The sequence below is a fragment of a genome, unplaced genomic scaffold (genome assembly GCF_019419815.1).
Source record: "Pyrus x bretschneideri cultivar Hongxiangsu unplaced genomic scaffold, Pyrus_bretschneideri_v1 Contig23, whole genome shotgun sequence".
Classification (NCBI taxonomy): Eukaryota; Viridiplantae; Streptophyta; class Magnoliopsida; order Rosales; family Rosaceae; genus Pyrus; species Pyrus x bretschneideri.
The window spans coordinates 3,453,299-3,477,556 of NW_025999535.1; the positions used below are offsets into that span (position 1 = coordinate 3,453,299).

General features: G+C 36.7%; 2 protein-coding genes and 1 pseudogene across 6 annotated transcripts; 2 read left to right on the forward strand and 1 right to left on the reverse strand.

Moving 5' to 3' along the window:
• The first annotated feature begins 1,761 nt into the window (after positions 1–1,761).
• Positions 1,762–6,712, forward strand: LOC103926871 (protein GRAVITROPIC IN THE LIGHT 1). Of its 5 annotated transcripts, none has more exons than XM_048585709.1 (3): positions 1,762–2,509; positions 2,608–2,740; positions 4,743–6,712. In XM_048585709.1, the coding sequence occupies exon 3, from the start codon at positions 4,743–4,745 to the stop codon at positions 6,327–6,329; it is 1,587 nt and encodes a 528-aa protein (XP_048441666.1). In that variant the 5' UTR covers positions 1,762–2,509; positions 2,608–2,740; the 3' UTR covers positions 6,330–6,712. The 5 variants fall into 5 exon arrangements, with proteins under 5 accessions (XP_048441666.1, XP_048441664.1, XP_048441665.1 ...); XM_048585707.1 differs by having other exon boundaries at positions 1,762–2,092; XM_048585708.1 differs by having other exon boundaries at positions 1,762–2,092; positions 2,612–2,740.
• Positions 6,713–14,301: 7,589 nt separating this feature from the next.
• LOC103926872 (F-box protein At4g22280-like) lies at positions 14,302–16,175 on the reverse strand. Its single transcript, XM_009335755.3, has 3 exons — positions 15,108–16,175; positions 14,839–14,985; positions 14,302–14,746 (listed from the first exon to the last, which is right to left on the reverse strand). Exons 1-3 carry the CDS (start codon positions 16,086–16,088, stop codon positions 14,450–14,452), a joined length of 1,425 nt encoding a protein of 474 aa, XP_009334030.2. The 5' UTR covers positions 16,089–16,175; the 3' UTR covers positions 14,302–14,449.
• A 2,015-nt stretch (positions 16,176–18,190) lies between these two features.
• On the forward strand, positions 18,191–22,189 carry LOC103926904 (annotated as a pseudogene).
• The last annotated feature ends 2,069 nt before the right edge of the window (positions 22,190–24,258 follow it).

Genomic DNA, 24,258 nt, shown 5'->3' on the forward strand with positions numbered 1-24,258 from the left:
CCTACTCTGGGCGGGAGCACTAACACCGGAGGTGCAGGTTATGAGCTCTCTAAACATCTCTAATCACCATTGAATGCATATATGAAGTAACGCTTACCTGGCACTTACCTGTGCCTCCACAGCACCATTATATATATACATACACGTAATTGAATTTATAAATAAACGTAGATGCAACTAATCATGCATAACCACCAATTATATAAAAGAAACGGCGTATAACGAATAAGCATTTATACTAATTTATGGGAATTATATGTATATAGGTATATACGGAAAACCAAAAGCCCACTCACTGGTATGTGGAAGGGTCGTAGCCCCCTGCCTCGAGTGTGCACGCTCGTCCTCGGGATACGTGTCACCTATATGCGAATTAACTATAAAAACGTTAACTTTAAAGCATATAACCTTCCGTTCAAAATAACTTCTCATACATTGCTCAAAATGGACAAATGAATATACCAACGTGCTCTATACAACCTCAGGATCACAACCATATTTTTAAAATAATTTTTGGACCTCTCACGCGCCCCCACGCGCCAAAATAGGCACGGACCTACGCGCCCCCACGCGCGGCCACGTGTCGTGCACACTGACGGTGTCAATTGACGCCGTCAGGAATATTCCGTTAAAACCCCGGAATATTCCGTTATACTTAATCGGATACCGTTACTGCCGTTAGGAATATTCCGTTATAAATTAACGGAATATTCCTGTTTCTTCTCCGGCCTACCCTCGCTGGACTCCGGTCACCGGAAAACTGAGAAAACTTTAAACTCACTATTCTCCTTCGTTTTTCAACCAATTTTCATGATTCTTGAACCAAAATGAAGCTTAGACCTAGGAGAATCACGATAGACCACTTTTAAAGGCTAAAAACCACGCGATCATACCTGTCTTCAAACTCAAAAACTGGCCAACTTCGAACCAAGCTTTCCCGACGTCCAAATTTGTCCAACGAAGCACTCCCAAGCTCCTGGGAACCTCACAAACACAACTACAAGCTTCAAAATCCCAAAAATTAGCTAGGTTAAATTTGCATGAACAGTACTCAAATCGGAGCTTAAGAAATCGACTGGTTTCTCACCTGGAAATGGTACAGCTGTACTCCCACGAGCTTCACGAGCTCGAATATGGCCTTAGTTTCTTCGATCTGTGATGATTTGGTTTAGTTGTGTATGTGTCCGTACGTTGCAGGAAGAAGAAGAAGAATAGAGGACTCGGGGGAGAGAGAGAGACAGGGAAAGTGACAGAGGAAGAGGGAGAGTGAGACAGTGTGTGTGCAGGTGTGGGTGTGGTCCAACACATGCCACAACACACAAAACAACCAATTACGTCAAAAAAACGAACTAGGGGCAAAGTTGACAATTCACATGTACGTTTTAATATTTCCGGGACGGGATGTCACACAGAGAGTATTGGATACTTTTACCAATAAAAAAGAATGTTGAATATTTGCTTAGTTGGGCAAGAGGCGGTGACATGTGTTGCCATGCGCATCCGCTCACACCCAAACTTCCCAATCAGTAAGCACAGACAATACCTTTTCCAGTAATCAACACAAACCGTACATTTTTTCCAAACTCTCCACCTGCGATCGACGTATACCAGTCTTAAAACACCAAACTACCCCTCCCCGACCTTAACTTCTCCACCCACAACGGACAGGTAAATACCCATGGAATAGCAAGGGTATATCCGTCCTATGAAAACTTCGAAAGCGACCCTACCCTAAGAGCCCTTTTTAATTCCCAATGCCCCTGCTGTGACGCTGCTTGACTCTTCCCCCCAAAACCGTGCCTTCTTTCGTCATTTCACACCACCCTCGTTCCGCCCTCTCCCCCTCTGTCTTCCTCCAGAATCCAGCTCTGCGATTTTTTTTTTGCAAAAAGCTCTGGCCTTTCGTTCTCTGAAAACGCATTTCCAAAAACCCATTTCAATTTCCGTTTCCCTCTCCAAAACCCAGTTTTCTGTTTCTGAAAACGGTCGGAAAACAAAACCCAAAACCCTGAAGGCATTTGAGCATTTGACGAGTTCGATTCGAAAGCAGACACAAAAGACGCTTCAGAAATTCGCAAGTTTTCCTCAGAAGGTAGAACTGAGCTGTTTTGGAGTGTTGCGTGCTGGGTTTTAGCTGCCCAATTTGCTTATTTATTTAATACGAAATTTAATTACTGCATTAACTCGTATTTTGGGATTTGCGAAACGTGTTTTTTTCTCTCAATGTTTTTCTCTTTTTAGCTTTTTAGTTAAGAGTATTTTAATAAAAAAATTTCGGTATTATTTATTTTAAGAAAGAATCGTATTTTTATATTAAAAAGTTAATATTCGAACTATTTATTTATCTTTTATTTTATCATTACCGATAATTTGTAGTGGTAAAAGGTCGGGGAACTTTTTATATATTTTCTCAAAATCCAAACACGATTACTGTTCCTCTTCGACTTTTGCTTCTGGGGGTTCTCAGAGCACTTGTTGTCTTCTTATTGGCAAAGAATAAAACACAAAAGTAAGTTGCTTGTTAATTTATTTTTTCAGAAAATATCGATTTTATATAAATTTGTTTAAAATTTTCAGTGTTTCTGATTTCTGGGTTTGTTTTGCAAGGTAGGAAGTACTCCATTTCTTCCTCCGGTGGGTTGTCGACTTCGACGTCGACGTCGTTGTTCTGTTTGCTTGAGATTTACGTTACAATGAACAGAAATTGAAACTGATTCAAATTTCTCGTGATATTTTGAAGGTAAGTAGAATTGTATTTTACGCGAGATATTGTTTAGTTGACCAGTCAGTAGTCAAAGCAAGGTTTAGATGATTAATTACTGGATTGGGGCATTTTTGCACCAGGATCATAGGGTTAGGTTCTGGTAAAGTGTTTGCAGGACCAGAACGGTGGTCCTGTACCCTCCTGGTCCTTACTTTTGCATTTGTGGTATGGTTTCTGTGTGTGCGCAATGATCTGCTTTGGTATATCTGTGTGGGCCCCCCATTTTTGCTTTGCCAATTTTATTGCTGAGAATAATGAGAGGTTTGTGGTGTCCAGTCCAGCTTGTGGGTCTCAATGCAAGATCTATAAACTTCTAGAGTGCAAGTTAAAAATTAGCAATGTCAATGTTTGATAGTGCTATTTGTTACCGTATTTACTGATCACATTACTGACTAATGTCTTAAGTTGAGTGGGGTTTTTCGCGAAACCCACTTTTGCAAATGGATCTCGACTTTGGAGGATGTGGTCAGTAATGTGATCAGTAAATATGGTTGCATGAAGGTGACATGTGTTGTTTGCACTTGGTGAATTAAGGTTTAAATTAGAAACTTTTTTAAGTGTGGCATTCAAACTTGAGATTTATAGAAACCTATGTATAATCTATGCAATCTAGCTTCTTTTAACAAAGAAACATTTTATGGGTGAGAAATGCTAAGGAGACTTTCAAAATAAGACTTGTTTTATGTTGTCACGAGAATTGACGTTAAACTGCGAGATGACAGAAAGTTCACTGAGAGTTTCACTTTAAGAGTCTTCTTGATGTAATGAATGAATTACAAACCCTAGACTTGTGGGGTTGGAATGCAAAAAAATGGAGGGAAATGAGGTTTGTCAATATATGGGGGAGCGGGAAAAAATGGCAGTTGGAGTCAAACATTTGCCCGTTGGATTACAATAATAGTCTGCATGTCATGTAAAATCTGGCTCAGATCTCTATGACTTCTTCTGTACCATGAAGTGTTATCGAATGGGGGTAATTGTGTAATTTCGTGTTTTATATTATAACGGTGTGATGCATGTGAAGGGGGGAGGAAAAGAATCCACCGCCTCTGGTTGTACTAAAAACCATGATTGTGGTGTATATGATCCAAATTTCCTAATCAGGTTTTCACCATGATGGGTCCCATGAATTTCAGATTTTCTGGTTTGGCAGGGATTGCTTTAGGAACATCACTGTTGTCCTAAGTTGGCTGCCTCAGGGAATCCTAGGTTTGATGCCCTTTGTTTATTTTGTGCATTGAACTTGGGATCTCGGGTTCGAGCGATGAATGCTCTTGATCAACTGAGCTACAAACCGTTTGCGTATTTGTGTTTGTTTTTGGTCAGACATAAGGTATTTGTTGTGTTCGGCAATGCCTAAATTTTATTGACTAGTAGGAATGACCCGACTGTAGAGCTGGGAAGAGGATGACGAAGAATGTTAAGAGCAGAAATCACCCCAAACCATGCCCTCCAAATCCTAATTAAGTTATTAAAACGTGCATTATTGTTTAATCTTTGATCTTTGGTCTTGTATCGGATTTAATAACATGTATAATGCATGTGTTACTGTAACCGAGGTCCCTCGTGTTCCACGGATTTGCATTTAGAACTTTGATTTATACGCGTCTTTTGATCCTGTCTGGTGAATGTCTTTCCATAAGCTTCTCCATCTTGCTGTTCTTCACTCTGTCTCGCTTTCGCTTTTTCCAGCATTTTTAGATCTACTTTCGTTACCCTTTCGAAAGAAAGCAAATCGGAAACTCTTAAAGTTGAAGGAGCAAAATCAAAAAGAAATTCACTCCTCTATCGATGGCCTTGGTCTAAGTGTTAAAGCGTATTGCTTTTATTAGCTTTTCCCTCAACACTCTCATCATAGTCATCATTTGCGTCCCGTGTCTTTATTCCTTTTGTTTCTTTAAGTTTCGTTTTTTAGATAAGTCTCTTAGATTTCACTCTATCTATCCACTCTCCATCATTTGTGATCCTTGTTTTGCAGATGGATTCGGTGAGACCATCCGCCGTGACCCCAAATAAGAGTAGATTGGCGCGTACTATTGCTAAAGTTCTTCATCTTCGGGCTGCAACAGGTATTGCACCCGTTGATGGGGTTCAGAAGGTTAAGTCCCAAGAATTCGGAATTCCAGAGGTGAAGTCGCAGGACTTCGGAGTTCAGAAGGTTAAGTCCCAAGCATTCAAAGCTGAGAAGGTTAAGTCCCAGGATTTTGGAGTTCAGAAGGTAAACTACCAAGAAAGTGGAGTTCAGAAGGTGAAGTCTCAAGAAAATGGAATTCAGAAAGTCAAGTCCCAAGAAAAGGTCAAGGATAACTGGAATGGTGGTAAGGTTATGGTTGATCGGTCTGAGCCATTTGACAAGAAAAATGAGGAGCTCCAGGAAAGAGTCGCCTTGGAGGCTCATCTAGCGAAACTGTTTGCAGGCGTTTCATCTGTTAAAGCTGCGTATGCACAACTGCAGCATTCTCAGTGTCCCTATGATGCTGAAGGAATCCAAGCTGCTGACAAAGAGGTAGTCTCCGAATTGAAGAACTTGTCTGAGTTGAAGCGTTGTTTCTTAAAAAGACAGTTCGATCCTAAACCTGAGACTACCCTGGTTTTGGCGGAGATCGAGGAGCAGAAGAGTGTTCTAAAAACCTATGAAATCATGGGGAAAAAGTTGGAATCTCAGGTGAGGCTGAAGGACTCTGAAATTGTATTTCTCGAAGAAAAGTTAGAGGAGGCCAAGGATCATAATAAGTTGCTGGAGAAGCGATTAAACCAGAACCAGAGTGGGCAGCTACATGTGCTCGACAATCTTCATTTATCTGCTTTAAGTCCTAGCCATTTCATTACAGTTCTTCGACACACGGTAAAGTCCATCCGGAGCTTTGTTAGGATGATGGTGGATGATATGAAATCTGCCGGTTGGGACATTCATGCAGCAGCTAAAGCGATTGACCGCGATGTGCTTTATTGGAAAGAAGATCACAAGTGTTTTGCATTTGAACACTCTGTTTGCAAGGAAATGTTTGATGCTTTCCAGTACCCCAACTTCTCACTTCCAAATGAGTCCTTGCCGGAGAAAAAGAAACAACAGCAGCAGCTCTTTTTTGTGAGATTCACGGAACTCAAATCGATGAAGCCGAAGGACTATCTCTCCCAGAATCCCAGATCAGCATTTGCCAAGTTCTGCCGTGTCAAGTACTTACGACTGGTTCATCCCAAGATGGAAACATCATTTTTCGGCAATCTGAATCAAAGAAACCTCATCAATGCAGGTGAGTTTCCGAGCTCTGATTTCTTTGCTTCATTTGCTGAAATGGCAAAGCGTGTCTGGCTCCTGCATTGCTTGGCCTTCTCCTTCGATCCTGAAGCCGCAATCTTCCAAGTAAGCAAGGGATGTCGATTTTCAGAAGTGTACATGGACAGCTTAGATGACGGAGGGTTCCTCTCAACAGCATCTGAACCGCAAGTGGGATTCACGGTTGTTCCGGGATTCAGACTCGGTAAAACTGTCATTCAGTGCCAAGTATACCTCACTCGGTTGCAATCCACTCCGAGAAAGCAAAGGGAAGCAGTCAATCAATGATCATTCATTCGCTCCGAGCTGAGATTGTTCGGAGAAGAAACACGCCCCCAGGCCCACAACATCGGATATACCAAACAGGAACACAGCCTGTTTGGTTCCAAACGAAGTTGTGGGTAATTCCAACTTGGTCACTTTGGAGATTTCATCCTCCATATTTTGATAAAGGGAAAGCGCGTTGGACCCTTGTGTTGGAAGCGATCTTTTGAGTCATTTGTTTTGAGTTTTTTAAATTTTCATCCAAGGCAATCCCTAAATTTTGTTAATACTAGGTCAGCGACAGAGGGATTGTCTAGCTGTTTGTTTTGCATTGTTTGTTAAGCATACATGGGCATGTTTTTCAATCATGTAAATAATAATATATAATATTGGCGGAATTTTTTATATTCCTAATCTTTTACTTGTCTCCCTGCTTTCCCCAAAAGGATTCTCTCCGAATCCTTTCTTTCTAATTCATAAAATCAAGAAATTTGTGCCATTGAAATTTGATTCAACGGTTACAAACAGAGGTCTATTTTAAAAGTTATAATAACTTAAGCCGTTGGATCAAATTTCAATGATACAGATTTCCTGATTTGATGAATTAGGAAGAAGAGATCCGAAGATGATCATTTTTCTTTCTTTTGCACCATGAGACGTTGGTTTTTGGGTTTTTTGATGGACCGATTGGTAGGAAAGGGATCCTTTCCAGATCCTTTCCTTCTAATCTATTAAGTTCGGAGATTCGGGTTATTGAAATTCGATCCAACGGTTAAAATTATTATAACTTTTAAAGTTGATTCTTGTTTGTAGTCGTTGAATCAAATTTCAAACGTCAAAAAAATGCTCACTATGAATTCACATTAATCAGCAATTAACCATCAGGGTTGTATCGTGGAAAAGTAATATTAAGGAACTATTTATTTAAATCAAATTTTTTAATATCATATGATTTGGTTGCTGATGATTAAATTATTATTTAAATGTTGATTAACGTTTTTATTTTTGATTAGTCAATTTAACCTTACTCATGTAACTCATGTTAATTATGAATTTAGTCTTTTGTAACAGATGACGTAAGTTTACGAGTGGTCAATGGTATATTGGTATTAGTCTACAAATTTTACGTCTTACGTAGATTTATGTTGATCAACCGGTCATAGTCGTGTTCATGAATATAAATGACATTGGCCCACTCATGGACGATGACATTATCTATAAGTATATTGCTCTCTTGAGAAATTAAAGAAAACAAAGGTTCTTTTGGTTACTGTTCAGAACTTGTGGATTGAGTAATATATTCAGTTGTTAACATAGACTAACCCTGACAATTTATTATATGATTCGACAAAAATAAAATTTTTGGACTCGTACATAGTCATAATTGTTATCAGATTACTCGTTAAGATAATAAATTTAACGTTACATGATTCGTTAAAACAATTGAATATAAAACCAAAACGACATAGATGTAACTCGTTTGCCAGGCCTACTGTACAAAGAACATTAAAAATTAACGTCACTTTCATTGAACTGCGCAAATCTGATTTGTTTCTCTCTGCAATCTGCAGTATGATGCATGACCAGTCGAGCATGATACATATCTGGTGTATAAAGCGAGGGCGGTGCATACGTATGCTTATTTCTGTACTTTAAATTTTGTGGCTGGTCGGTGGATATGGAGGGCCATTCCAATTTCTATGGGAATGACAAGTTATTAGCCTTCCTCCGTGAAAGGGTATATGTGGGATTTGACATTTAACAATATTTATCGTTCGATATTTTATAATGAATAGTTTAATTTTTTTTAAATTAATTTTCATCGTTTATTTCTTAAATTATTTTCAAAAAAGAAGTAAATTTTAAACATAAAATTTAAATTTAACAACTTATATAACACTTTAAAAAAAATATGTTCAAATAATCTCCGACTATTGAAGAAAATATTGTACCCCATATGAAAAATATGCTTAATTTTCTGTAGTTATGAGTCATTTCTAGAGCCACATTATTTGGTTGTGGAAAATGATGGAATTAATTAGATTTGGGCAGTTGTGGCATTAACTATAGGAGACACAATGACATGCCAAATACCCTCAAGAGTTAAATTTTTGAGCCTATCATGTCGGGCCGGTGGTATAATATTGCATTTTAAGTTTATCACGTCATATAATGTGTTTTGATTTTGTCTCGATAATATTGCATAATAAATTTAAGATACTGTTACTTTAACATCGTAATTACATATGTGTTTCTCTCATAAGTGACTTGGAACTATCGATGCCGATAATTCTTGGATTTGCTGGATACGGTTGCTCATGCATGTCTCAATGGCATTGTGGTCTATATCTAAGTGGTTGAAAGATTATATTTGCATCAAATGTTAGAAGTGACTACCGAGCGTTGCTGACTTGTTATGCACTCATTGTGGTCTATCTCATTCTCAACGTCTACTTCCTCATCTCATCCTCGTGGTGTTTTGGGGTGCTCAATTGAGCAGCTGCTTTATGTGCAGCTAATAATTTTACATGAGTCACCAACATGGTGGGTGGGATCGAATATTAATGATCACACTTAGCGAATACAAAGTAATTTAGCTACATTCTGTCATTTTAAAAATTACAAATGTTTTCAAATGAAATATGAAACTACTCTTAAAAAGCAAACCGTAAGTATCAACAATCTCATCCTTAGCTGATGACGTTTCGTGACTTCTAGTAAGCACTCGTCGTTGCGCTGTTCACCGTATTATAGTGAACCAAGGGTGAAGGATTGATTTGCTATAGTACGACATAAATAGAATCAATCATGTAGTAGGTTAAGTAATATTCCAAAGAGACGCATTATAACTAAAAATCGACAATACCATACCACGCTGCATTCATGCAACGCAAAATCTACGAGCAATACTTAAAGAAACAGTTCATATACCATTCTCGTCTTCATCTAACCCGTTAATATTTGAGGTTTGATGTGTTTGGTAATAGGTACCCTAAACATAAAACATGGCTAAGGGTGGGGGTGGCGGCTCAGGATTTGATATTCTGAGGTCGGCTCAACAACTGAGGGCTGCAATTGTTACTCTACACAGTGTGTTCGTTAACGGAGTTGGATTTTTAATAGGCTTTTTAGCCAAAATGGTATCTGAGATTTGCATAACTTCTCACTTTGGTCCCTGAGATTTCAAATAAATAGAAGTGGACCCTGAGATTGTTCACCATCCATCATTTTGGTTATTCCGTTAAAAATTCCATTAAGTGTCTCGGAGGTCTTGGCCGGAAGTTTAGGTAATTTTCAAAGCTTCGTAATTCAATCGTTTCTTAACTAAATTCGACCCATAATATATCAAAATGAAGATAGGAAAGTGTAGAATAAGATTATACCATTTGGAAGACCAATGGTTGCCGGAGATTGTCGGAAAATAGCCTCAAAGTTGACTGGTCAGAGGGACAACTGGAAAACTCGCCAAAAACTGGGCAAACTTTAAACGTTCATAACTTCTTCAATACTCAACGAAATCAAGTGATTCAAAAACAAAAATCATACTTGTCGACGAGACGAAGAGAATGGTACATTTTCAGCGGCTAAGTCAGCATTTTTGGCCGGAAAACAGGCTCAAAAGTGGCTGTCTTGGTCTCGAGTTAGCCACTTTCGAGCCTTTTTTCCGGCCAAATAATAGTGCGTTAACTGCTGAAAAAGGTACCATTATCTTTGTTTCGTCAAGAAGTATGATTTTTGTTTTTGAATCACTTGATTTCGTTGTGTATTGAAGAAGTTATGAACGTTTAAAGTTTGCCCAGTTTCCGGCGAGTTTTCCAGTTTTCCCTCGAACCAGTCAACTTCGAGGCTATTTTCCGACCATCTCCGGCAACCATTGGGCTTCTAAATGGTATAATCTTATTCTAAACTTTCCTATCTTCATTTTGATGTATTATGATCGAATTTGGTTAAGAAACGATTGAGTTACGAAACTTTGAAAATTGTCCAAACTTACAGCGAAGAGCTCCGAGACATTTAACGTAAGGACCAAAATGATAGATGGTAGACAATCTCAAGGACCACTTGTTTTGATTTGAAATCTTAGGAGCCAAAGTGAGGAGTTATGTATATCTCAAAGACCATTTTGGCTAAAAAGCCTTTTTAATATTTTAGCAAGTAATGTAAACACGATGCTAAACATGTCCATCAAGATTGCTCACAAGAAGAGAGTAAAGGAAAAGGATCTCGCCAGGATTCTTTTCCTAGGAATTCTAGGGATCTCGTGATCGTAACCGTTCATCGTATATCGTACGGTCAGTTTTCGTTACGTACTATTTATATTTAATTTTAAATTTTAAATTTTAAAATGATTTCTGACCGCACGATATACAATGAACGGTTACGAATTAACATGTTATCGGGTTGACACTGATAACGAATCGAGTAACCGAATAAGCATCTATTAAGATAACGGGTTGGTCTGGGTATACATGTGAGTAACCCGATACACGATAAAAAAATTAATTTAATAATTTTATACCCCTAAAAATACTATAATAATTATATATATATATATATATAAGAGTAAATTGTAGCAATGGTTCTTAACTTTAATCAAATTGGAGTAATGGTCCCTCAACTAAAAATCCATTACCATTGGTCCCTCAACTTATCAAAATGTGTAGCTATAGTTTTTTTCATCAATTTCGTCAAAATTTTGTCAACATAAGTTATGTTTGAATAACCATTTATACAATTAGGGTCCCTCAACTCATCGAAGTGTGTAATTATAGTCATTTTCATCAACTACGTCAAAAATTTTGTCAAAACGAGTTATGTTGGAAGGATCATTATTACAGTTGAGTTAGAGTTAAGGGACCATTTCTCCAGTTGAATTAAAGTTGAGGGACCAATGGTAATGGATTTTTAGTTGAGGGACCATAGCTACGCGTTTTGATGAGTTGAGGGACCATTGCTCCAATTGAGTTAAAGTTAGGGGATCATAGCTACAATTTACTTTATATATAATTATATATATGTATATATCATATATATAATTATATATATATGTGTGTATATATATATTAAATTAAATTTAGAAAATTTAAAAAAAATGAGGTAATATATTTTTATATGGTACAATACTATTGTTTTATTTCTTTTCATAATTATTTTGGTAAACTTCTTATAATTTGAATGGTTTATAATGTTTGGTTTTTCTGTACTTAGTTAATGCTGAAGAGAGTTCTGATGTGAAAAACCTTACTGAAAACATCATTAACATAACTCTTGAAGGCAATAGATCAAGCCAAAGTTACAATACAATTTCCCCATGATGATCAATGAAAATTGAAGGATTTTGTAAAAGAAATAACATGCAAGCTTTGAGTTTCATTGACAAGGTTTTAACTTCAGAGAAAGGCTTCATAACTTTGAAAAGGAAAACTCATTCATTTTGCATATCCTTGCACATTTGATATTTTGTAGTAGACTAGTAGTGTTTGATGTTTTTTTTTATTAAGCTCTTAATTTGGAGTGTAGATGTAGTACTTAACGACAAATGTGTTTTTATGTTTTGAAGTAATATTGATGTGGTAATGTGGTATGTGCAAATTTAAGAAGGAAAAAAAATATTTTTAACGGGTTATAACGGGTAGGGTCATTTTACCTATTGAGTAAAGTGATCCGACCTATTAAGGACCTGTTAAGATAACAGGTGTGACACAACACGACTTGTTAAGATAACATGTGTTACACGAACACGACATGAAACACGACCCGTTTACCAGGCCTAGTTACACAATACTAAAACAATATATAGGTAATAACAACTGCAATATTGCTCTGAATTTTGAAATATAGCAAAACTTAGACTTATCTAGCAAACTATAGGAAGTAGAGTTAATTTAAAGTATTGAAATATTGAATTGTGAATATTGAAATATTGAATTCTGAATATTCAATATTGAAATATTGAAATTTTGAATTTTGAAATATTGAATTCTAAAATTTGAAATTTGAAATTTGAAATATTGCTCTGGATAATAAAACAATATATAGGAAGTAGAATTAATGTAAGCTCATGTTCTATAGGATAGGACAAGGTCCATTCACAAGTGAATCAACGTGGACTATATCTTCTAGCATTCCAAGCTAATGATGCGGGTTCGATTCCAGCTAATGCTTAACCTTCCATTTTTATTATCCCACAATAATAGGCACAATCAATTTAAATGGAAGAAGATTCAATCCATTTTTACAAGTCGTTGAACCCCTAGGGGACCTTAAAAATCTCTTCCATACCTTATTCAAAGTATCAATAATCAAGTCCTTGAACCACTGATTCTTTGTGGAAATCACAAGTACGAATTTTCACCTTATTTGAAACCTTACCGTGCTTGACCAAGTACTGTGTTGCCACTAACTCATCTCGTCGTCCCTGGAATCCGACGTATGCAAATAGTCTTGAGGCATGACAACAGACATGCACAAACTCGAGTGGATACCAATCATGTACCAATAAATTATGCTACTCATAAGATTGGCAACCAATGTTCTAAGATTAATATTTTAGAGTTTTGTACCTAGGTTACGGTCGTAGGATACTGCTTGCACATGTGCGTCATTTTGCATTTTATTTTTTAATAAATTGTAATAAACTTGTTGAACACGAACATTCATTATATGCTTGTACCCCCATGTTTTCAATGTGTTCTTATACTTCATAATATACCGTTTATTTTATTTTGCAATTGATGTACCCCAATACAATTATGTGTTTTTTTTAAAGCATAAATAGACATTTATATATAGATTATAAAATAAATTTAATTAAAATTAATAAAACCGCCTAGGCCCCGACCTAGACACCCAAGCGCTAGGCCTCTGCTCGCCGACTAACTAGCGCATATCGCCCTTTAGAACCTTGCCAGTAAGTATCTGCTTAGTGTATATATAGGTATCAGTTTTCAGTTTTTATGACATGCTTAGGTATACTCTAAATAGAGAAGGGAGTGCATCATTTAAGGCCCCCCCTTCAAAATCAACACACAATTGCCCTGCGCAAACAATCTCTCAATGGCCTTGAGATTTTTATTTTCCTTTTTCCCGCCAACACATCTTCAGTTTGGATAAACAACACTGTGGAGGCAATCGGCAACATCTTCAGTTTGGATAAACAGCACTGAAGCCGTAGAATCAGTCGACCGAGGAGCACCTTCAATTTGGATAAATAACACTGCTTTGAGACTGACTGATTACCTATCCAAGTCTCGATCAGCAAGGATATTCGAGTCCTTGTGGGAATAGGTCATCTCATCAGTCTTCTCAGTTAAGTGAGGTATTACCAGGTTACTACATTTAGCACACTGAAAGCCGAATTAAGTATTGAACTTTGCAGAACTAACAACCTTGACTTCAGGCTTTAGAACCCGAAGGCCAAGACGTGTTCCTTCATCGGCCGCAGTCGCGAGATCAAGAAGTCAGCAATGTGCCCAATGCCACATCAACATTCATTTTATTCCCCGACCGAGCTCGGCTGACGAGTTGGCACGCCCTGCATTCAACCGAAAGATGTAGTTAGCTTATTAGTCATTCGGGATGCACACCACGTAGGCTAAATAGTTTTTAGAGTCAACAGAGCATCATAGGTCCAAAGTTCGATTCCTCATTCCCAAAATTGTTTTATTAAAAAGGAAAAATGACACATTATAGGCGTTGTTTCTGTCTGATTTGTAAATAACACATGAAAACTAGGCATATTAACTTGGAATTGGCTAAATCGTGGATCTGAGAAGTTATGAATAGGAGAGAAAATAAATTCGATAAAAAAAAAGAGAGAATAAATAGAAAACATGATTAACGACTTCCCCTCATCAAACTTCAATAATGGTCTCAGAAATTTTCACTTAAAATTATACGCTGAACAAGTGATGAATCAGAACAATTCTCAATTATCATTCAAAATAGGTAAACATGTCAACTGGTCCAAGTCCATGGTGCAAATACATAGGGCAAACACATAACAATCCATAATCTCATTCATCCAAAGTTAAAGAAGCTAAGAGCAGATAACATCAGTTCAAAACACGACTGCAGTTCCATCGACACAGAAAGGACGCCTTCCCAACTTTGAAAATGGAATCCACATCAATAATTAGATAACATTATCTTCGAAATTCAATTTGACAAGCCTTTGAAGCCCTTGGGAACGTTGACATCTCCTGGCATAACTTCACCTCGTCTTTTACAGAGAAATCACAAATAAATATTATCACATTATTCAAGACTTCACCCTGCTTCAACATGTACTTTACCACTTCCATTTCATCCGCTCGTCCTCGGAATCCCTTTATGCAAATGTTCTTGAGGCATGACATCAAGCAAACGGGTACCCACCTTGGCGGAGACCATACATGGTGTACAAAGTCACAACCATGGCGAAAAGCTGAACACTTCGCGTTCTGAAGATTATTTAAAATAAAAAAGTTAAAAATCAAGTCATTGAAGATTACCCAGGTACCATTTAGCTTAGGGTCAATTTACATATACTTACACTTTGAACGAATAGATATTTCAGATTGTGTGATTTCTTGAGAAAATTTGTCAGTAGTTTCCAAGAGCAGCATGTATGAAGAAATAGCTCCAAGCGGTTCAAATAATTAAACGTAGGTAGATGATATTGATGCATTATCTCTGGATCCTTCACACAGAAAAGGTATATATCAATTATAAGTAAAGCAATATCATATTTCCTCAACATAGTTGAGAATTTCCATTCGACGAATTCCAAATGTAAGAGGGGATAAGTTAGAGCTAGCTTACCCCAAAAAGTGGAGCTGAAACCGAAAGATCTTTAACATACAACAACCCTTCAAAAAGCCTTTGCATACGATCAGCAGATTCAAGGATATAGTCATTGTCAATGCCCTGAAACCGGTGTAGCTGTTTGAAATCAATCTTCGCTCTGCTTAAGGATTTTGCCTGGTTCCAAGAATAGATCGCCATATACTCGTCTTGGAGATCAAACTTTTCGAGACTTGGAGCATTGACAGTAACAAATATTTGGTATGCACGAGGGATTTCAGACATACCTTGGTACAAATATACTTGTAATTTGTTTAGTTTCAGTGCGGAGATATTGAAATTCAATACTGGAAACTCATCAAGATCGACAAGTTCGCAATCTATATTCAAATCTTCCAGTACAGGGCAACAAGGAATGAGCTTCTCCATTGAGTCAATATCAAGACAATCGAACATGAGTTTGAGAAACTTGAGACTTGGGAAACAGTTTGACGGAGGAGTAATCGTAAAAGAAGGTTGGAGTCTTAGCTTCAACACCACCAATGTGTTGCACATGTACAAGCTTTTTGGCAACTCAAAACCCGCGTAATAGGACACGGTCTCCCCATCAATAAGATCCAGTTTTTGGCTGAAACCCCCATCAACAAGATCAAGTACTAGTTCAACAACATTGTGCCTAACGGCACTGCGAATCCAAGCATCAAAACAAGAATAGTTCACAAAATCCTCACAAGTAAGACTGAATCTATGAATGTCTAAGGAGCCACGTGAGAGAAGTACAAGATTCACGATTCCCTCAAAATTTTCTGAATGAATCCTTCTTCCACATCTCAGATCGCATAGGTCAATATTGGGATTATAAGCCCATACATTCTTCCATCTACGTGATAAAACGCTAGCCTTTACAGCTTCCTCCGTTACTAGGAATGAAAGAATGTGGCAAAGAATTTCATCTGGCAATCCACTGATCCTATCTCCAATGCAAGCTTTTAACAACATTTTGATTTCAAACCCAGCCGAAGTTCTGTTAAGATCCAAAAGAAACAACTTTAACTTCTAAAAGAGAGAAGAAAAAAAAATACAAATTTCTTTGCTTTGTTAGATCCAATTTGTTTCAAGGGTTTTTAGGGTTTAGGGTTTTCAGTTAACAGCAAAACTTGTGAGATTTGGCACTACGCGTTTTGATATAAGTTTTCCCGGAATCCAAACAGAGATATACTAAAGGAAACTAACGAATTCATTAGCGAAAATAAACACAAACAAGATATCTAAGAAAAAGAAAAATACCTGATGCGGTACTGAATCGGTGGAGCCTTCTAGGTTTAGATAAACAATGTTTGGTAGCTGAGAAACGGCGGGAAAATGAGCAACTGGGTCACACTGAACGACAGCATATCTAGTGAAGACTGAACAGGATAGTCAAAAGAGGGGATATGACCATTTAGTACTACGGTCCAGTGGTACTCTTTTTTACTTGTAAGTGAAAGTGAAAGCTCTTAGGTTTGATTTTCGCTAAAGACAAATTTGAACCACGTTATTGCTAGCCCATTGTGAGGCTAAGCCTACCTCTTCCCGTTAACATAGATAACATCGTTTGTTAAAAAAAAAAAGAAAAAAAAAAGAGGGGATCTGAACCATTTGGAACTTAATCTTGACGGGCTTTATGATGACCCTAGAGTTTTCTTCTACCACACGTTCTAAAATTTTGGTAAAAAATTTAACTTTGGGTTACACAACAAACTCATATTTTATATTTTAAGAGTTATGTTCTCCTAAAATCTTCATTTTAAGGAATTTTTTTTCCTTGTAACCGGAATACGAAGGGTACACCACGTGTTTTTATACAAGTCGTGGGAAATTGTATTTTTTAAGTTATTAGCTTTTTAACACACATATCTCACCATTTGTATAATGATCCGTAGTGTACCACCTCGTGTTCCTGTCACACTGAAAAATCTCTCCCATGGTCATGTGAGGTCCAAATGCATATTAGTCACAAAATTATATTAGTTTAGATCAAAGACTTAAAATATTTGACAACTTGATAAGGCCCTAAAATCCCCATTTTAAGGTCATGTTGCTTCTGATTGAGTAATTATCCGATTATCTACTGTCCTCCGTCAATTTATGGCTTGTTTGGAGTTTTTAATAAGGAAAACTAATGAAAATGGCTTGAAAATTTTGAGTTTTAACGATAATGACAAAATAAAGAGTAAAGTGAATAGTGCCAGGATTGACTTTTTAGTGTAAAAATGTGGTTTTTCGTTAAAGTGAACAGTATCATGGAATTTTCGTTAAAACTCCCTCTTTAATAAAGAATTGTAAATACAAAAAGATTTAGGATAATTAATTAGAAACAATTTTTTTTTAAAAAAAACATTACATTAAGGAATTTATTATTAAGGGGAGAGGTACAAAAATGTTATGGTAATTTACAAGAGGGAGAGTTTTGAAACGCACTATTACCCTATTATAATATTGGTCCAAGATGAATTGTTTATGGTCATTTTAGATCCCTCCATCTAATATATTTTGTAGTAATATATATATATATATATATATATATTTTTTTTTTTTTGTAGTAATGAGTTTCTAAGAGCATCTCTTATGATGCAAAATTACATCTTTCAGTCATGTTAGACCCCCTGGATAAGGGTGTACAAATGAATCCGTATCAATGAATTGTTTATGGTCATTTTAGATCCCTCCATCTAGTATTTTTAGTACGTTTTCTAAGGGCATTTCGTATAGGAGATGCGAATTTACATTTTTTGTTGATAAAAAACTCTTATGTAAAATATTCATGTTTGTTGGAAGGAAGATTTAAATAAAAATGTAAATTTACATTAAAAAAAATAATTTTGTGGAGGTGGACTTCGCCAGTTAAAGAAAAAAAAAATCTTATTAATTTACATATCTTGCATTTGGGTATAACTAAATTATATATCTTTGAAAGTGTAAAATAAGATGTAAATGTGGTTTTTGCATCTCAAATTTTTATTTTTTATTGCAGATGCCCTAACTAATTTAGTCATAATGAGTTTCTAGAATTGCTACAAAGACTTCTCAACATGTCACCAGACTAACAATACCTTTTATAGATGTGGCCATCGTTAATCCAAAAAGCAAAACACGGAGGTCTCAATGCCATTGAGACTTATGTGTTTTGGAGAAGGCGCATGAACCTCTTCGTCGTCAGGTTTAATTTCTTTTGCCCCTTGTTTTTCCATAATTATTTTTGTTTTGCCATTTTAAGTGTACATATTCACTCATAATATTATTGTTAAATTAGTATGATTTCACCGAAAATCTGGACCTAGTAAGATTCATTAAGGCCATCCAAGAGACAGGGCTCTATGCTGTTCTTCGAATTGGACCATATGTTTGTGCAGAATGGAATTATGGGTAACATTTATTTTTCCCAACTTATACACTTAGATTTTGACCTTTAATTTTGTCTACGCTCAACATATTGTAATATTTTTCCACTCTTGCCTGCAGAGGTTTGCCTGTGTGGCTGCATAACATACCTGGCGTCAAATTGAGGACAAACAATGCTGTGTTTGAGGTAAACTTCTGAAAAATATACTTGACATTAACTCAATGGTTTGTTTCTATTTTCAGTTTATTCACTCTACTTTTGTTATATTGTTTTTTTCAGAGGGAGATGGCAAACTTTACAACCCTAATAGTTGATATGATGAAGCATGAGAAACTTTTTGCTTCGCAAGGGGGACCTATTATAGTTGCTCAGGTTTGTAATTCAGCCAATTTTTTATGCTTTTAATTTGGTATTTAGTAGATATCCAAACTGGTACTCTATTGCCGACCGATCTCCTCCTTTAACTTTTATTTTGATTGATTTCCCTACTAAACTATTGTAAATGTGCAATGTTTCCCATACAGTCATGTTCCCCCACTTTTCATCTATTGTTTCGCTATAAGTGAACATTTCGAAAAGAAAAATAATGAATAATGTTGAGAAATAAAAAATCACAAACAACATTCAATGAGTGAAATGTGACTTTTTGGATGAAACTTGGGTATAACATGATAGTAAGATGGAAACTGGTCATGGTTTACTATAGATCAAAGTGAAAATTAATTAAAATTAAAGTTTAGGAAACAAATCCACAGTTGTACCAGTTCATGATGTAATTGCTGAAATACTTTACATATTATCTGAATATAATATATAATCAGAATTATACTTTTCCTTTCTGATAGATTGCAAGATCCACACAGGACTGCCGAGGATCTTGCGTTCTCTGTTGCACGTTTCTTTCAGCTTGGTGGAACCTTCCAAAACTATTACATGGTAGTTACACACTTTACTTGGTGCCTAAGCTCATTTACCAATTTAATTAAGTTAGTCATTCGACCATCTTTCGATTATTAATACGCATAAGTAATACGCCTGCAGTACCATGGTGGTACGAATTTCGGTCGTGCAGCAGGCGGTCCATGCATATCCACATCATATGATTATGATGCACAACTGGATGAATATGGTAATTAAACATGCAGAAAATCAAGTAATTAGCTTCTGTGTTTGTATGAATTTTGTATACTGACTGATTCTATGTTTTAACAATGTGAATAGGTAATTTGAATCAACCCAAGTGGGGACATCTTCAAAAGCTCCATAATATCATCCTATCAAGGGAGAGGGCACTGACTTATGGCGCTGTAGATAAAATCTATTAGGGAAACATGATGGACGTAAGTAATTAAGACATTTATGTATATTTTTTAGAAGCCAACAAAAACTTTCAATAAAAAATAAAATTGGAGACACGAAACAGACAATTAATCGTACAAAAAGCTTTAAACCATGGCTTAGTGACCATTGTCGAATGTTTAGCATTCTTCCCGTTCTATCTTTATTAAAAGTTTATAACTGGTTATATTTGTGCATACTTCTCCATACAATTAAACATATTTTTCTTTTCAACTTTTCAGGCAACATCGTACCGTTTCAACGGAAGTGAAATCTGTTTCCTTGGAAATGCAAATGAAACAAATGATGCCGTTATTAACTTTGAGGGTATAATGTATAGAGTTCCCTCTTGGTCTGTCTCTATCCTTTCTAATTGCTCTCATACTGAAGTCTACAACACTGCCCAGGTAAATGTGATCAATTTTTACATATATAATACTTCTGCTAGTCAATATATATTAAAAACTCATATATACATAATAATTTTGAATGTTGTTTATAAGGTTAATACCCAAATATCAGTAATGGAGAGAGTGCTAAATGGAGCGGATGATAGTAAGGAGCCTTACGCATTAAACTGGGTTTGGAAGCCTGAGCACTTTACACGCATCAAGAACGGCTCGGTTGAGCATAGCAATCTCACTGCTAATGAACTGCTTGATCAGAAATTAGTAACAAATGACACAAGTGATTATTTGTGGTATATGACTAGGTGATATATGCTTCATTTTCCTCCTCTCTTTTTCCAGATAGTCTTCTTTACCGGTTTTTATCATCTCACAAAAATGCTTAACCGATTTTTATCATCTCACAAGAACGTAGCTGAATTTGTCATCTTGTATTGAAATTTATGTGTTTTTAGTCTGGAGCACATTTCAACTGATCCAATTTGCGGTAACAAAGAAATTGCGCTACGAGTGAATACCAATGGGCACATCCTTCATGCTTTTGTTTATGGAAAACACATGGGTAACCTTCATGTAGTTTGCCACTACCATTTTCCTTGTTATATTTCTTTTAGCTAACTATATCGTTATTGAATTTCAGGTACACAAGCTGCTAAAAATGGACAGTTCAGCTTCACTTTTGAGACAAAGTCGTTCAAGCTAAAGCACGGGAAGAATAATGATTTATCTCTACTCAGTGTCACTGTTGGCTTGCAAGTAGGCGTTAAATCACAATTATAAGTTTAAAACATTTGATTCTTGTGATGATTATAATCTAACATATATAACGTTTACTTTGTTTTGAATGTTAAGAATTATGGTCAATTCTTTGATGAAGTAGATGTTGGGATTCATGGTCCTGTTTAACTGATTGCACGAGCGGAGAATGGTACACAGGTGATGAAGGACTTGAGCAAAAATGAGTGGACATATAAGGTTGGAATTGATGGTATTCACAAAGGAATGTACAAAATTACTGGTCATCATGCTGCCAAGTACAAGTGGAATACAAGAGACATACCAAATGAAAGGATGTTCAATTGGTACAAGGTACTTACTATATATATATCATACTAATTTGCGATTGAACAAAATTTAAGAGGTTTCTTTGTACATTAATCTGGATTTTTTGTATTCTACTTTTTTCAGACAACTTTCAAAGCTCCCCTAGGGACCGACCCCGTTGTGGATTTGATGGGGTTGGGTAAGGGTCATGCCTGGGTGAATGGCAAGAGCATTGGCAGGTACTGGCCAAGTTACTCTTCAGATGAACTTGGGTGTTCACCAACATGCAACTACCGCGGAGCATACACTGATAAGAAGTGCTTGACTAATTGCGGGCTACCTTCACAGAGATGGTAATCAAATTTTTTATCTGTTTATAGATATATTTGTTTGTGTACCTTCTGAATTACTGATCACTCGTTTTTTCTTTGTTTTGGAGAAAACTTTAGGTACCATGTTCCGCGCTCGTTTCTTCAAGCTGATGATAATGTTCTAGTTTTGTTCGAAGAGTTTGGAGGCGAACCTAATAATGTCAAATTTCAGACTGTAACAATTGGTAAGGTTTGTGCAACTGCTCATCAAGGGGGAGGCACCTTGGAGCTATCATGCCAGGGAGGAAGAATTCTATCCAATCTTAGATTTGTCAACTTTGGTGACCCAGAAGGCACTTGCGGATCCTTCAGTAGAGGCATATGCGAGTCTCCTCTAGCTTTCTCAGTCATCGAAGAGGTATCCTTCAACGCCATCTAGTTAGCTATTAACAATTTTTTCGATTTTTTAGAGTTGTGGATTAATTTTGTAAATGGCAGGCGTGCATTGGCAAAGAAGAATGTTCTGTTGATGTTTCTGAGAGAAATCTTGGGCCAACCTCTTTCTGGGCGCCGAATCGACTGGTTGTTGAAGTTGATTGTTCTTATAATGTCTACTAGCTTATTTAGGGTTCATAGTTATATATAGTTACTGTGTTTGGAGTGTATAAGCCGAGCTCACTTAGTGGGAAAAGGCTTTGTTGTTTTTGTTTGGAGTGTATAATCTTCTCATATATTTTGAGTTAGTTATGGATCATCTCTGGGTAGGGTTTTTGCATAGCATTAAAGCATTGTTAGAATCTCAGCTTTGGAATGAGTTTATAAATTCTTCTTTGTAAATATTAGTTTATCTCGGTTTTAACTTTGTTATGGTGCGTGCAAGATGATATGCAAGTTTTCTTCATTTCTTTTCTTTAAGAGTTTGAAAAACTCTGAAGTTAAGAAACAAAACAGCATTTCATCTTTTTCAATACATTATTCAACGGTGCATAGCATTCTCCTTTCTCCACAAGAGTAAGGCAGTACTATATGTCATTGACTGACCACACAGTTTCACCAAAATTTTCACAAAACATGAACTCAATATTCATGCATATTATAAATAATTTTGTTATATTGAAAAAAAATTGAGAGAATGTTGCCGTGCCTGACGTATAATTACTCTATCATAATTAAAATGCTTATGTTGCTAAACTGTTCGCTAAATCAAACATTAGGATTGAAATTAATCTAATTAACGATCCAAATTCACTATTTATCGACACAAAAATCTTATATTGTCTTACTCCTTAAGAGAAAACATTTCCCATATCGAAAAAAGAAAAAGAAAAATATTTAAGAAACAAGCAAAGATCTCTCTCACGCACCAAAGTAAACAGGGAATTCCCACAGTGAGAAAGCAAACACTTACAGCGGTCAAAGAAAAGAAGCGTCTGGAACAAGCCATCTTGGCATTCTTAAGTTTGCAGCAGTATATTTCTTTATCTTCATCACAACACGATATGATAATATTGCCGGGTGAGTCCAGAAACACTGTCCGGGGTAATGGCGGAGACCACAGACCACAGACCACTCTGCTAGTAATTGAAGTCGTACGTATTGGGAGGCATAAAAAAACTTCCCGAGAAGCCTCTCAGATACTGACTTGGAAACCATTTGAACATTTGTAGAAGTACTAGTACTGCTTGAAGAGTCTGCAGTTGTACTTTCCGAATTCGACGAGGCTGCTGAAGAAGGATCATATATGGACATACTGAGAAAGTTGAAGAAGCGAGAGAGTGAGATAGAGAGAGAGGCAATTATATATGGTGGGGACGCGATCAAGTACTATGATTTGAGTTCTTTTATTTGGGGTGTGGTCTTCTACAAAATTCATATGGGTTTTGGAAGATTTGAGAAGATTCATATAACAGATTTTTATGGATTTTGAGGAACTTATGCAGCGGTTAATCTTGACTGTTAAATAGATCAAATGATGATAAATATGCCTAAATCATAACTCTAATGAAAGTATCACAACAACCAATTTTCATCCACAGCTTGTCCCCTCCCTCTTAGAGCACTCCCACCGTAGCATATTGCTCGGGGGACCGGCTCCAGAACAAAGGCCCGAGGGCCGGTGGAAGGCGTCCAGCGTGACGCAGGCCGGGGGACGGGGGAGGCCCGAGGGCCAGGCCCGTGAGGGATTGCCAGCCCTTGAGCCCGAGGTGGGAGTGACGCAAGGCTGACGCCAGGGTGGCGTCAGCGTATTATTTTATTTTTTTTGTGTCAGGCGCGTGCACCCCACCCGCGCGTGGGGGCGCGTCCCGACACAATAATCAGAAAAAAAAAATGTTTTGTCAGTTACCGTTGGGAAGCCACGTGGCTTCCCACGGTACGTTAGATCCTAACGGTCACTTAATGTGGACCGTTAGATCTCAACGGAAAAAAAAAATAATACTGTCAGATTTAATATCCACCGTTCGATCTGAGATCAACGGTGGATATTAAAATGCTTTAAAAATTAAAAAATAAATGAAAAAATAGTTTAAAAAATCTGAAAAGTTACCGTTGTGACACGTGGCACAATCTGGAGCGTTGGAATTCAAATTTTTTTATATCCAACGGCAGAGATTAATTAATTGAATAAAAATTTAAAAAAAATTGTAAAAAATTCAAAAAAATTCAAAAAAATATCTGAAAAATCTGAA